Source organism: Perissodus microlepis, chromosome 12, assembly GCF_051167445.1.
Source record: "Perissodus microlepis isolate ML-2025 ecotype Zambia chromosome 12, ASM5116744v1, whole genome shotgun sequence".
Taxonomy (NCBI): domain Eukaryota; kingdom Metazoa; phylum Chordata; class Actinopteri; order Cichliformes; family Cichlidae; genus Perissodus; species Perissodus microlepis.
Window position 1 is genome coordinate 7,359,395 of NC_140472.1, and position 15,632 is coordinate 7,375,026.

Below are 15,632 nucleotides of genomic sequence, written 5' to 3' on the forward strand. Positions count from 1 at the left end.
GAGTATTTCGGGAGGACTCGGTGAAGCACTGGCATTTGCAGATTTCTGATTCTTGACTGGTTGTTAGCAAAGATAGAAATAGATAGAAGATGTTACTGTACTTCAAACTTTTCATCCTGTCTCCATCCACCCAATCCTAACTGGTCAAAGCAAATACTTGCCCATCAATCTAACGGCAGGAGTTTTTCCTCCACCATCACCAAGTGCTTGCTCATAGGGCTTTTCTTTACATTATTACGGTCTCTACTTTACAATATAAATAGCCTTGAGGAAACTATTGTTTCAATTTAGCGCGATATAGATGAGCTTGAATTGAAAAACACTGATTGGATTGAATTATTTAAATTTCATCCCAGCCTGGTAAAATATTTCTATATTTAGACAAAGAATCTGCTTGGTGGAGGTCAAGATGCTTTTTACTGTCATCGTTCAATGGGAAAAAGTTTCAGTGAGCAGACCACAGTGACAAAAATGAATTTTATTAACCTTATGTCTTTTATGTCTTTTTTTTAATTTTAATTTTTTGCTTTAGTGCAAATATTTCCAAGCGGCTGCAGTTTAAGGTTTGCAGTCAACTATATGTGTCGTCTGGTACCAAGCCACATGGTCTATTTTACACTGCTATGTATTGGAGAGTTCAGATATAAGACGTCACAGAGTTCATTACAAAGTTCTGGTCACAATGGAATTTTAAACTGAAATTTGGAGGTGAAACCATTCTCTCTGCCAATAATTGACTTTCCTTGTGTGGGTGCAATCATTTCCGTTCCAAGTCCCACTGAAACTACATCTGTAAATTTGCCCTGTTGGTAACCAGTAAGCATTTTTGACTTTGCTAGGCTTTGGGAGGATGTAGAGTCAGAAAATTTAATATAAATGTAGCTTATTGTCGCTAATTAGCTATATTGAAGCATTTACTTTTTATATAACCGTCCTCCTGAGTATAAAGTGCTACACAACAGAGCAACAATTTCCATACTGATGAGAGGGAATCAATGACACAAATATGAACTTTAAATAAACTATGAAGTTATTTCTTGTAAGCGAATGAGAAAAATAACAAATTAATGGGTTAGCAAACAAAGCTTGTAGAAAAAAGTGTAGTAAGCAGGCAGAGCTGTGGGAGTTACTGTGACTAAGTTGCACTGGAGTTATTGATAGAATATTTGCATGCAGGTCTTTAACAGTCCCTACAAAATTATAAAACATATATCTTTTGCAAAAATCAGTTGGATTTTCTTATTTATTGATTTTTTTTTTCAAAGAAGAAACAACAACTAATTAGTGTATTCAAGTAATCAAAATTTAGCCTGCAGTTATGTGTGACTGAGGCAAACAGGCCCTGAGTACTATTTTAGTATTTCACTTCTGAATTTCAACCAATTAGCACAAACATTTTATATATTTATTGGATATTTGTTGGTACAGATAATGTTAGTGAGGGAAACTCAAAAACAATGGAAAACATTTTATTGTTTACATGTAAGGTTTTGGCATTTTATGCTTACATGAGGCTACAATGAAGACTTACATAAGGCTGCTATGGATGAGAAGCCGACAATGACTCTGATCATGTGCAAGATAAGTGAAGGTTTTAACTTAGCTTGTGTTGACACAGCATTCATGTTCATGCACACAGTTTCCAGCACAATGGGGCTCATTTTAAACATGGCTACACCAGTCAGATGCTAAGGGATTTAGCAACTGATGTTTTCGTCATATGATTGTACGCTCTTTAAACTACACTTTTTTCCCCTTCAGCCACAAAACTGGTTAAAAAAAATACCTTTGACTCAAGTCTGTTAAAAAAAATTAACCAAGCATGTAATTCAGCCTCTTATGACCAAACAAAGTAAGAATCTACTTTTGGCTGCTCTCTCATTTCAGTGTGTGGCTCTGCTTTTTTGATGTAAAAGTCCAGACCATTCTTTGCAACTGCATTTTCTTTTCTTTTTTCTTTTTTGATGACCTATAGTGATGATGGAAAAGTTACTTTAACAACATCAAAAAACCCCAATATAAACAATTAAAGAAAAAATCACTTCACATTACATTGTGAAAACCCATCAGCTTGGATTTTCCTGCTTTTCTGACCTTAAGATAATTTGCTGGAACGTCCACGATGTGTTAACATGCACCAGACCAAAAAACTCCGAAACTACTGCCTATATAAAGGTGCTCAGCCTTGCTGATGATAAAGCTAATCAAGTGTATATGATCAGCAGCACCTGGCTGCAACATAATTTCATGACTATCAATCAATTTTTATTCAGTCAATCTTTATGTCCATAGAAACAAAACAAATCACATACAGTAACACAAAAACAAGAGAAAAACAAATAAAAATACACCCAAATCACCTTCCTGCAACTATACCAGTGTCTCCACAATGAAGAGTGATAACGTGCGGTGCTAAACCTTGTATCTGCTTCATGTGCATGCAAATATATTTATCAATGAGATGTGTTAATAAAACTTTAAATGTAGTGGCTCCAGCAGTTACAAACATCTCACTTGCACTGAGCCATCTCAGTGTATTCAGTAATAACCTCAAAGCCTCAATAAAAGCTACATGAAGTTTCCATAAACTTGTTTTCCTATAATTTGTCCAAAGGTCTTTCGTATACAGAGGTGTACATTATGTTCTAAATGAAGAAATGGTCTCTCTATCGACACATGCATTAAATTTACCTAAGATGTATGCACACTTCATCCAACATTTCCATTATCATCTAGGGATGGGTATTGATAAGATTTTCACGATTCCGATTCCATTTTCGATTCTGTTTAACGATTCGATTCTTTATCGATTCTCTTATCGATTCTTTTTTAGAAAGGAGAACACACAGGTCGATTAGCTTAGAACTTTGTTTTATATCTTCTCTTTGAACAAGATAGAAATTTAGGAGTAACATGGCCTTACAAACCCAACAGTGACATCTTAAGAGATCCTTAAGAGATCCAGCCTATGGCTCTTCAATGGGGTGTCACAGGGTCCCCGGGGAAAAAAATTGTAAATGTAAAATAATAAAATAAATATTCTTCTGTAGCAATAACAAAGTATAACATAAATTATTCTGTAGCAATTACACAAGAATATCCAGTAATGTCCCTGCCTACAATTAAACACATTCACTTACCGAAAATCGGGGCATCTGCTGTGGCAAATAGGTGCAAGCCTTTGACCACAAACTTAGTCACTGCTCGGTAACATTCGTCTATCCTGGCCTGAAAGGAGATGCTACCGGTAGACTGCAGCGAGAACTGCCAGCATCTGAGCCAGCCAGACTCTGTCTGTCTCTCTCATCATGGTCACCTAAATGCACAGTAATGGCAGGTTTTGTAATAAGGCAGATCGCGCTAACATAATATGCACTGTTAGTTGATTATTTACCTGCCGCATTAACCGGAGAGGACGTGCAAACGTTACCGCTGCTGCTGGGTTGAGATTCACGAGTCCGGAGCAGAATTAAAATCACGACATTCATTTAAGGTCATCGCGTGTTTTGTGAGCAAATGCTTTTGCATATTCGTAGTGTTTCCTCCCTTAAATGAAATATCTACTTTGCAAGTATTGCAAGTTGCCCTGTTGCCATCCGTTCTCGTAAAGTATAACCAAACTTTTTAGCGTTTGAGCCGCCATGTTTCCTGCCAGGTAAATGACGCTCCGCAACGTGGTGACGTCATTCGGGGCGACTGGAATCGATAAGGGAATCGTTTGCAAAAATGGCAAACAATTCCAAGGAATTGAAACAGTGGGAACCGGTTCTCAACAAGAACCGGTTTTCGATACCCATCCCTATTATCATCTGACATTTGATGTGAGACGTCCAAGATATCTGAACTTGTTACAGACAGTAAAATGATTATCTGACAATTTCAACTCTGGAAATCTTTGATAGTTGTCCTTACTTGCTTCTGCAAATCTACAGCGCTCTTTTACAGACATTGTATCTGATATCATGTTAAACGTCATACAGTAAGGAGAACGTATGTGAAAGAGCCGCTGGAGACCAGCACTGCTAAGACTAAAGACAACAAGATCATCTATATACATAAAATGGATCAATAAAATACCATGCATCCCATATAGGCTCTTAATTTCTTTGACAAATCATCAACATAAACATTGACAAGAATTGGGGACAAAATTCCTCCTTGTCTAACTCCATCACTAACTCCAACCAGGGCAGAAATGCAACAGCTTGCAATGTCTGCTTGTCTTTAACAGTTAAACCAGAAATTTCATGATGTATTTGGCACCCCTCCTTGACTGAACTTAGCAAGTAACTTTATAATTTGCACACCTAAACGCTTTGGAGGCATTGATAAAAACACATAAAAAGTGATATGAATTCTGTCTTCTACATTGGTTTAAAGTTTATTTCAAAGAATATATACAAAAATCAGCACCATGCTTGAGTTTGAAGTCAAAGTGGTTATCAGTGAAGTTAATGAACATATGTAATCTATGGAGCCAGTTTCTTTCTAAAACTTTTGATGTTGTCTTCGCTAATAGTGTTGGCCTGTAGTTATCAAGACTGCTGACTTTCCTAGCCTAATCCTTAATGATCGGCACTAACAGAACAGATAACACTGGGTCTGGCAACAAGCCATGGATCATGCAACCAGTAAAACAGATGGAAAGAAATGGATGCCAGCTTATTACTGGCATGTTTAAGATGTTCAGCAAAAATATGGTCTAACCACATGCTTTTTTATCTGGTAGCTCAAGCATTGCTTGATATAACTCATGTGCCATAATGACCATGCACAGAATAACATTTGCAAAATATATTGCTATTTATTTTTGTCGGTGAATCATGAAATTATCCACATATGCGCTGAATATTAAGGGAAAAACAGAAATGTTAAAAAGCGCCTAAAGAGGTAAACATCCTTTGTTAGGAAAGATCTAGGAATTGTGGGGAAAATATGAAGATGAGTGGCCAGTGGGTCACAATGCGTAAAACCTGTTTCTCGGTAAACAAAACTGACGTTTTTCAGTAAAATGTGTAGGAGGTTGTTATTCCTACATAATCCGAGTAAACACTGTTATTTTTTCCCCTTAGGTCTTAGTAGTCTAAGAGCTTAGCTGATCAGCCTGAATATACACAAATGGCTACAGAAAATAAGCAACTGAATCAATATGTGATTTAAGTTAAGCTGTAAACATTTCTTTCTTTTCACTCTGATCTCCCAGTCAGCTACACAACAGCTTTGAAGAAGCAAGTGGATTTTTTTCACAGCATGTCAAAAGATCAACACTGCCCGTCCTCTGTTGCTTCACACTATTCATCTGCCGCAGAGTGAATGGCAGAGCATTCACTCTGAAGTGTAGCGAGCATATAAAGGCCCTGCTTTACAAATAAAAGGTTCAGAGGAGCAGCGAGGGAGATGACAGATAAAGGGTTTTGGCAGCTTTATGGAAAGTGTGTATTTGTAATAACTTGGTCATGTCTGGAATGGGCATTCTTTAGAGTTTGTCTGTTTTTAATAAAGCTGTGTTTCACATGTTGGGGAGCTTGCGCTGGTGGCGACAAAGAAATTGGTAGGAAGAGTCAATTGCAACTGTCTTTCTTGAGTAGTTAAACCCCTTGCTGTAAGGGTTCTGATCACTCAGTTAAACAAAAATAAAAAAAAAACTCACTTGCCAACAATGGCCATTAAAAGTGAAAGCTCTGCACTGTGGAAACACTGAAAAGCAGTTGTTTTTTTTACTATACTGTGAAATTCATTTTGTGTATGGTTGAGACAAACTGGCTCCTTCATAGGTAGTCTGAGTTTCTCAACGTCTTGCTCATGACAAATGGATGACGGCAGAGTGACAGGTGGGTTGGTTCTGTGTCTGTAGTGATTTGGACATTGTTTAAAAAGGAGCTGAGTCTTAGGGGATACCGATGCTAGGCATGCTTACCTCGCACTGTGCACCACTGTACACTGTTAAAAACGGTAATATTCCGGTAGCTGGGGCGCCAAAATACTACCGTAAAATAACAGAAAATAACTTCCTCATAAAAATACAGTTATTTTCAGTAATGAAAATAGAGTTTGTTGCGCAAATTTTACATGGGATTCTGCCTTTTCCAAGTGCTTTTAGACATTAAATTAGGAACATTTTAACGTGATCAAACAATGAAATTACCTATAAACAAGGTCAATGAATGTGGCAATATGAATCATAATACGTAAATGTACAGAAATATACAGTTAACAGTTGGTTTAAATAATAATGGATTGCATGCTCTGAAACAGACTGACAGAGGCGAGGCTGCCATATCGCACCATCGGCCCCTCTGGCTATCACCAGTAGGTGGTAGGTGAAGAGTCTTGACCACGGACACAATACCGAGAGTGTCCGAGCCGGGGCTCGAACCGGCAACCTTCTGATCACAAGCAAACTGCCAACTCTTGAGCCACGATCGCCCTAAATAGCAATGATAATAATACTTATGTGATGTAACACAAGCTTATAGGAATCCTGTTATATACTTTTCCATAGCATTACATTTGAATTTAACAGTTCAATCTTTCAAATAACGGACAAATATTTGTGAAATCATGATACATTTGTGAATGTATTTTAACAATCTAAATATGTACATATGCATATGTACAGACAGATACATTTATTAATCATGAAAATTATGTTTTATTGCATTACAGTGATTTAACGTTAATTTACATTTGAAATGTGAAATCACAGTCTATTTACGTAACTTTAATGATATTCTAGAAGAACAGAACAAAACTGTAAAATGCACTGTAAAATACTTTTATATTAGGATTTTTTCCTACAGTGCAGCCATACCCGCGACCTTGTGGTTGTTAGTTCACATTCATTGGCCGATGCTTAGTGTCATGTTATTATGTGTCCCAACATCCAATGGCATGTCACATTGTTTTCATGGCCACACCCTCACCCCAGGTGCAGAGGCCTATTTCTGTTCAGGAATGTTGTGAATACTTTGAGATTTATATTAATTGCAATTCCTACCTCTACATTTATTTTTTAAAATATATAATTAGCACAGCGTGGCCGTGCAATGTTTTATATGTTTTTTTTAGTTTTTATTCCTATTAATTATATTTTCACTTGTTACCTCTGAATTATTGAATCAGACCTAGATGACATGAAATTTTCAGCAAAATTATAATTCAGATACTCCTTTAATTATTGATTATTCAATATAGTATTACATTTGAATTTAACAGATAATTCTCTCACATAACAGACAAATATTTGTGAAATTATGATACATTTCTGAATGTATTTTTACAATCTAAATATGCATATGTACAAAAAAATATATTTAAAAAACAAGTAAATTGTGTTTTACTATATTTACAGTGATGTTATGTTATTTTACCTTTGACATGTAAAATCACAGTCTACTTATGTAAATTTAATGATATTCTAGAAAGACAGTACAAAACTGTAAAATATACAGTAAGATACTTTGACATTACTATTTTTTGGAACAGTGTACCTACTCACCACTCCTCCACGGCCACTTCATGGCTTTATGCGTTCTTTCTCTCTCTCTCTCAGACACATTTGCACCCTTGAAACATGATCTTGCAGAGCACCAGGTTTGTGATTTTTATGACTTAATTAGGGAAGCAGTGAGACGCGATCTGCTCAGATGTTTGTAAATTACTTAATGTGACTTTTACAGAGGCAGATGTAGATGAGGATGACTGGAGTTCTGTGATGTGGTGCAGACATTGATTACATAACATAGTACAACTGAACCACACCCAGGTTCACCAGATCCCAGTTCACTTAACTGCATCGTGGCACAGCACGGAATGATCACACTAGTCACACGTACTGGAGTGTGGAGGGTCTAATGTGTTTGGGCACGGTATGAATCATCTAGTGTTCGTATACACTTGCTCACTGCAAGTGTATACGAACACTAGATGATTCAGAATACCTGAGAACTTCACATGCATTTAATTGAGAGGCCACAGGCTAGGTAGACCACAGGCAGGTAGATGTCTACTATAGAGGGATGATCCCTCTTTCCAGGGAATTCTATGGGATTATTCAGCACTGGGATTCACAATATTTCAACAGAAAGAATGTCTCCTGCAGAGCAAGTTGTATTTCATGTTGTTTGTAATTGTATTGTTGTCAGTGAGTTTCTTCGAGACCATTTTAGACCGCTAACCATGAAATCATTGGCAGAAAAGTCAAATTATTTGAAAATGAAGTGTTTAGAGAATTTAAAAAGATTCTAACACTATCTCAAATAATTCTGAGACTCATAGTTTTTGTTCATTTAGAAAGTTTAAACAATCAAAAGTACCTTTAAAGTGATTAAGAGTGCTTCCTTAAGCTTCATGGCCACTGTGAAAGGATTTATTTCTTTGGTAGAAAATAGGTACAACTACTGAAAATGCTGAAAGTGGGGTTTGTGAATTATCCAGAGTAATTTAGGACATTGTTTTCAAAGACAGAATCAGCTGCACGGTCTTTCATTTCTAATGAAATTTTAATTAATTCTTCAAAGCTGCAAGTCCCCTGCTTTTGTGTGGGAGATGTAGTGTGAATCCACTCCTTAAAAATGGCTGAACAGATGTAAGGAACGTTGCTATTTTGGTTTGTATCACTAAGGTGACTGGAGAACTCCAGTAATCTGCAGTGAAGTGCTGCGTATGGCTGCCTGTTCAGTCTAATGAACAGCAGTCCCTGCAGACACACCGTGCGAGTTCTGCTCTTGATAGCAAAGACTTCTCCACACAGACCTTCAGCCTGAAAGATGACCGTGGGAGGCTGATTTCACTTCACCTCTCCATGCAGGCTGAAGAACACCACCGTGTATATGGGAGGACCACAGAAGAGGGCTGTAAGTGAAGTGGTTGGCACAGTTCACGCAGACTCCTCCAGCCATTTGTGTTGGCAGGACACGATGACAGCGTGACCCCCGTTTGCCTGAGAGAGCTCACAATGACGTGGAGGAATAACAAACAGCTACCTGCCTTGGCAACAGCACAGATGGATCTTAGCAACAGCTTACAGGGTCTAAGGAGTGTGTTCATGTACTAGTTGTCATATAGCAATGATATGTGCCATTTGTTTAGAACAAACTTTGACAAGGTGATTTACATTATCATTTCCTTTGTCCTTTCCAACTGATGACTTTATATATATATATATCCAACATCGATTCAGGAAACATCTATTTGTAAATCTGTGTGTATATAGCATGTTTCTTCATAGGTATAGCTGTAGGTAGAGCACAAGTCCTGCATTTATTTTCGCTTATAAATTGATTAAGTTGTATACTCAAAGTATTCTACAAAAGCAGTCAGTTGAAAATTAATGAGTTTGAGGGTAAATAAATAATTCACAGGAGGGCTTTTAGTGACCAACGTGGCTTCAGGTTTTGCTGTAGGTTTTCAGTGTCATGGTGGTGGGATAGTTCCCACGGGGGAACACAGACAGGCTAACATATGAATGGCTGGGCAACTAAGCCTTGCAATTGCTGACCTTTTATAAAATTTGCAAGCAAACCTTTTTAGTAGTTTGAATGATTTTATATTTGCTGTTTGCTTGCTCTCATGTTAGTACTGCCAGGGTTGCCACAGGAGCAATACATTAAAGAAAGACATTAATTTAACACAAATACCAAACAACAGCTACATCTTCTCTTGATGTAATGATGGGGCACTGATGCTGATAAGCCTGTTAAGTGACACGGTCAGCATTTCTGCCAGCCTTGCCTCCAGGCTTTAAATGGACTTTATTTATAGCACTTTTTCCAGTGCACTCATACAGTGCTTTATAATTCTATACATATTGTACAATGCTTTTTCTTATCATGCACACTCACGGGCTGCTGCTTTGGCTACAGCAGCTGTGTTGATTTCAGCTTTTATTATATGTTTTTACCTTCGGTGGATTTTTCATATGTTATAGTTTGTTTGTTTTTTTCATTTAAATTCTGCGACTGCTGCCAGTCCATATTTGTCCCCTTTTTAACCTGAACATGATCATAGCTAGAAATCCTAGATTCATCTGACTACTCCTGGCTTTGTTACACCAGAATAGAACAGCAACCTGTTTGCAGCTAGGAAAAATTGATGGTTGCCCAGTGATTACAATTAATTTCTTCACATTCAGGAACCAGCTACAAGTAGTTGCAGGGATTCCTTTCAGTCTCAAGGTGATTGTACACATCAGCTGGTGGGAGGCAACCTGTCTCCAAACTATCATGGGGCAACTTGAATGCAATCTCTCTTGGACAAAGACTGGCAAAGGTTTGCATATAATCTTGTGTAACTTATAAATGCAGACGGATTGCGAACACACATCAATCAATCTGAGTCCATCTGCGCCAATGAGTGCAATTTGTTTGCGACATGTCTTTTTGCAACAGAGGACTTAAGTCAACAGCTTGCCAACTGATTGTATAGTAGTGGTTGGTGCTGCTCTCCCAGAGCATTGGGTAGGATTGAGGTTAGGGTTAGCACACTGGGAAAGGAAACATCAGCAACCCAAAACCAGCATCCCCAGAATTAAGTCTTCCACTCCTCCTGCTGACTCTGACTTCAGAGGTTTAATGCGAACTTCGTCATAAGTAGATGGCAACAGATTGGTGATTTTTGCCCATTTATCACAGTTAATTGCCATATTATCACAGACAGATTGCATGTAATTGCCAGCTTGACCCCATTCAGTCACAAATCTGCTCTCAGTCTGCCATCAGACTGACTCCGCCTTATTGCTGTTTTATTGCTGTCTGGACGCACCAGAGTCGCTTTGAAACAATTGACTGTGAGAGGTCACTTGTTCATTGCAGTCGCCAACAATTTTTTTTTCAGTGTGACTGTAGCATAAAAAAGTTTAAAAGATGGATAATGGAAACAAGTTATCCTTAGACAACAAAAACTTTAACTCCTCAATGTATTTCTCTGAAACAATACTCTGAAGAAATGCAAAAATAAGCTTAATATTCTGGGGTGCCTGGAGTTTAGGTGTGAGTTGGTCTTTTAAGCTATTCAAGCTATTTCTGTCTGATCTTGCAGTGACTTGAGTCAGAGCGACACGGCAGACCTCAACTGGTCACAGCTTAGAGTCTTTCACAAGTAGGGATGGGCCAGCAACCAGCTACCCAAAGCAAAATGTAGAATCTATTCTTGTGCATAAATTCGTGTGTATGCTAGTGGCTGTTCTGTGACTGTGGACCTTTCGGTTGGAACAGTATGGGCTGCCTGTTCTCTGGATTCTTTCTTTTGCCATGCAAGCCAGAGAGCTCTCTGCTTCTATTAGTCAACGTCACAAAACAAATTGTGGAGATTGTCATAGGAGGTTGAGAGAAGTTAATATCAGTTCTGGCGGGCTTGTCTTTTTGTTAGAATGTCACGAGGTGTCTAAGACGTGGCTTCGGTGGTTGTTGCTACATGGGATAAAATGTATCCCATGGCCCTATGCTTATTTTTGGACCCACTGCTCTACATCTTCTCAGCTTCCACTGTGTAGTCTGAACTTGGCATTAGCATCTGCATTATGTGTGCACTTTTTATCTCGGCTTGAGAACATGTGATGCATATTTGGGAAGCCCCAGACAAATGCTGAGTCACTTTTACTGTCAGGGCAAGAGATTAATCCTTCACACTAAACTGACAGACACATCGCATCTTTTATTTCCCCTCTGTGAGCCGCTGACCTCTGAGAAACACCCTAGCTGCTTCGTACAACAAGAAATACAGCGTTCTAAGAGGTCTTTAACTTCAAGTTCAATCAGCAGTAACCCGTAAATCCTGCTTTATAGTTTCTGATTCAATCGATGGTTTGTTATACTTTTACTATTGCATCTGCTGTGTCACACTAGCATTTTTTCTTTTTCATGATACATTGATATGGTGGTCCCTGAATATGCTTTGGTTAAGACAGTAATAATTTTCTGTTTTAAAAGAAAGCTAAAATGGTTGCTGATTACTGATAGGGACCTGTTTCTAAGCAGCAACCTTCTAGAGAATCACTCTGCTGTTTGTCTTAATGAACTGCAGCAAAGAAAGACTATGCTTTCAAGACGCACAGATAAGAGGAAGTAAAAAAAACAAAAGCAAGAAAATTGGTGGAAAATTATGGTTATGGTTTTGCATGATAGTCCAGCAACTTTTCTGTAAAGCTCACCTGTGTTTGGCACAACCAGCCTCCCTCCATGGTGACCAAACACACCGGTGGTCCTCAGCGGCTCTTTGCAGGAGCTGAAGGGCCCATTGAGGGTAAGCAGGCCCTTCTTCCTTCTGTCCATGGTGCTGCAATAGTCCCGGCTCAGATCTCGCGGGAAGGTCTCGGCTGGGGCTTTGGTGTGGAACTCCGCCCTCTCGGCCACACCTAGTGAAACCATAAAGGAGCTCTGAACTTTGACCTTGATGTCTGGCAGGGGGTCAAAGAGCTCTTTATCTGTGCTGTCCTGGAAGCAGAGGGGAGTGCTGTATGTCCGGCCCACTGTTAAGTCTGGCTGCATGGAGGAGTTGAGAAGCAACGGGTTTCCTACAGAGATGGAAAGACAGCACACAAGTCACCTAGAAGCCCTGTTCACAAGGGACCTGTATTATGCAGGGAACTCATTTAACTAATGAATCAAAGCCCTACCTAAACAGCACTCACATGGGATAATGAAATTCACTGTTGTCCCAGATACAACTAAAAAAGGTCAAGATTGTACGATTCTGGTATTTTTTTAATGCCTTGATTTAGGAAAGCAAAAAAAAAAAGAAGAAGAAGAAAAAATTCAAAGATGTTTAAAAGCTGGAAAACATCTTACTTTGCATGGATTAAATATTATCCAGGCTCTCTGTCTGCAGCACAGTGCAGCAGATTACATTCAACTGAGTTGTCATTTCACCAAAAAAAAAAAAAAGAACAAAATATTAAAATCAGCGTTAATATTTAAAATTAATACAAATATCTGGATGTCCCCAGATAGCACTGATCCAGGTCAGTTCAGGTTTAAAGGCCACATCGCTTGAAAATTCTTGCAGCTGACCAATGAAATTCCAGCAGCAATTAAAACAACATGCCTGGGCAGGCAGCCGCTACATCAGAGGTAAGGGAGCACAACCTGGACAGAAGGTCCAGGGCTCTGAGCCACGGTCAGAGCGTTAGATTTAATTACCAAGCACACCCACAGCTTGATCTCCATAATCCATCTGCTGGAGTCAGCTCCTCTGGACACCCAGTTGTCCTCCTGAAGGACAGGAGGGAGGGCCACGAGGATCTATGTGACCGCTCTGTAAATGAGGGGAGTCCTTCATCTCCCAGCATGAACCCAGCAGCAGCCTACGGAGGGAGGTGAGAGGGAGGTCTTCATCTGTGACCATTAGATTTGACGACGCTGCCAAACAGAGCAAGGAGCACGCCGCATCGATTTGGCAGACGTGCCGCGCCCCTCGATGAGCCAGCCAAGATAACAGTGAAGTCATTGAGTCCTTGCTGCCCAGCTGTTGCCAGGCGAGGGGTGCAAAGCAGGAGGCTAATGTTGTTTTATTTTTAGGGAAGTCATTAATTACCTGGTATGTGATTTGTGATGAGCATCTTGGAGTGTGTGTTGCTTTTTCACTTATTCTTTCAAAACTTTATCCCTTAGTTTTTCCTTTCACAGTTAAAAGGTTGCTGGTTTAATTCCAGGAGGACATATAAATCCCTTTTAAGATGATGGCAGGAAGGGTAACCCGAGTACCCTGTACCCTGAGCAAAGATGTGTACACTTGAAAAATTACCACTGTTTTTGTGAAACGTGGTCAGTTCTGTTACTGTTAGAATATGTTAGTGAATCAGTTTCTGTATCAACAGCTTGTGGTTGCTACACCTACAATGTGCATACTGCCATGTCTCTGTTTGTCTTTATAAGGAAACAGGTTGTTGTTAAAGAGAAGCCTGCACTGCTAAGGGGGGAAACAACAAACAAAAATCAAAAAGCAGGAGAAAGTCAGCTGAAAAAACTGAAACAATGAAGTCCAAAAAGAGAGCCAGAAAGCGAGTGTAGGACTGACATAACAAAAAAACAAGAAAAACAAAACAAAAAACACCATCAACCATTTTTTCCATCTAAAATTTGGCATTTCCATTACCAAAAAACAAGGTCAAATGGGTTGTCTGCACTGTTGGTTTGTTAGTTTTGTTAAATACAAGAAAATGATAGAGTTTTCCCTCCACAGTTTGAGTATGGTGTCATACTCTCCTCACCATGTGGCAAAAGCATGAACAGTTGTTCATGAAGTAAATATTACAAAACTATATCAAAATAATATATTGTTACAAAATCCTCAGGAGCTCTTTGAGTGCTCAGATAGAGTAGAAAAGCGCTATATAAGAACCAGTCCATTTACCATTTACAGTTCTGCTCACAGCACAGCAGTGTGCCTCTGTGTACCATGTGGAAACCACTGCAGTATACTGTATTAATATCATTGCAGATTTAACATACTTTATCATTCACCACTCTAGTGCCTGCATTCCAGATGACAAAGCACCAGCACATATGATGCAGGTAACATTACCTGGTAATTGCCACTAAAGATGATGTTCCCAAAGAAATTGATAAAAAAAAGACGCATTTTTCATTTCAAGTGAACCCACAGGCAGCTCTGCTGATATTCTGGCTCTTGGTCAGAGCCGCACTCTGGTGGACATTACCCCTCTGCAGCTGACATTCGATCACTGCTAAATTTTCTCCCCTCCGGTCGAGTGGAGAATGATCTGATTATCGCTTGAGTGTGCATCTTTAAGAATGGCGCTGCGAAAATGGAATGGCAGTGGTGAGATGAGAGAAGTTAATGAAATGTACCTCAGGTTGAATACCTTGAGGGATAGGTTTGGAATTGGGCTTCTGATTAAAAATCACTCAGAAGGAGAAGTAATGCATGGAGACAGGGTCAGGTCCAAAGACTCATTCTGCACTCTGATAGCAGAGAGCCATCCGAAAGCATTTAAGAACTTTAAAAAAAATTTCTTGCTAGTAATTATTGGGCATGAAAATGCTATTAAGATACAATTAAACAAAAACTTTGTAAGGTCTTTCCATCCTCAAGGAAGCATTTAATTTCTTGCCATGTTTATAAAAAGGATTGTAAAACTTTAACAAGCAGGCCTGTATAAAATGCCTCAACAACTTCCTTCAAAACAAACTGCGGGAAAGAGATGTGGAAGAAGGTGTTCTACATTTCAATAGAAAATGGAAAGGAGTGATTGTGGCTGGTCGAGGGCACAGCAGGCAGGCTGTAAGGAGAACTGGCCTATTTAAATAGGATTAATGACCTGCTGAATGTAGACCTGGTGTTTTGTCTCGCACCTTTCCAATGCCATGACAACGGGTGGGGCTAGACCGGCTCCCTAGGCCTTGGAGGTGCTGTGGGGTAGAGTGTAGGCCCCTGATGGGACTCTTCACGGATGCACTGAGGATGAATCACCTGTCAGCGCCATGGCTATCACATGCACTAACCCAGAAGTGTTAGGAACGGTCATGTGGATGCCTGTAGCGAGGCTGTCTGAGATGGCCACAGTCGTATAAGCAACAAAAGTTACCGCTGCACCCAACAGAAATTGAATTGATGTTCACTGTTCCATACCCATCAGTGGCTTAGGCCAGTGTAATCTAATGGAGAATATTGGT

At 39.3% G+C, this 15,632-nt stretch overlaps 1 protein-coding gene across 2 annotated transcripts in view; it reads right to left on the bottom strand.

Annotated features, from left to right (window-relative positions):
- unc5db (unc-5 netrin receptor Db) overlaps window positions 1-15,632 on the bottom strand; it is a 292,277-nt gene that overhangs the window by 71,384 nt on the left and 205,261 nt on the right. For both annotated transcript variants that reach the window (XM_084946399.1, XM_084946400.1), the window contains one exon: window positions 12,149-12,511. In XM_084946399.1, coding sequence (XP_084802525.1) covers window positions 12,149-12,511 — 363 coding nt within the window. The remainder of the gene's footprint in view (window positions 1-12,148; window positions 12,512-15,632) is intronic.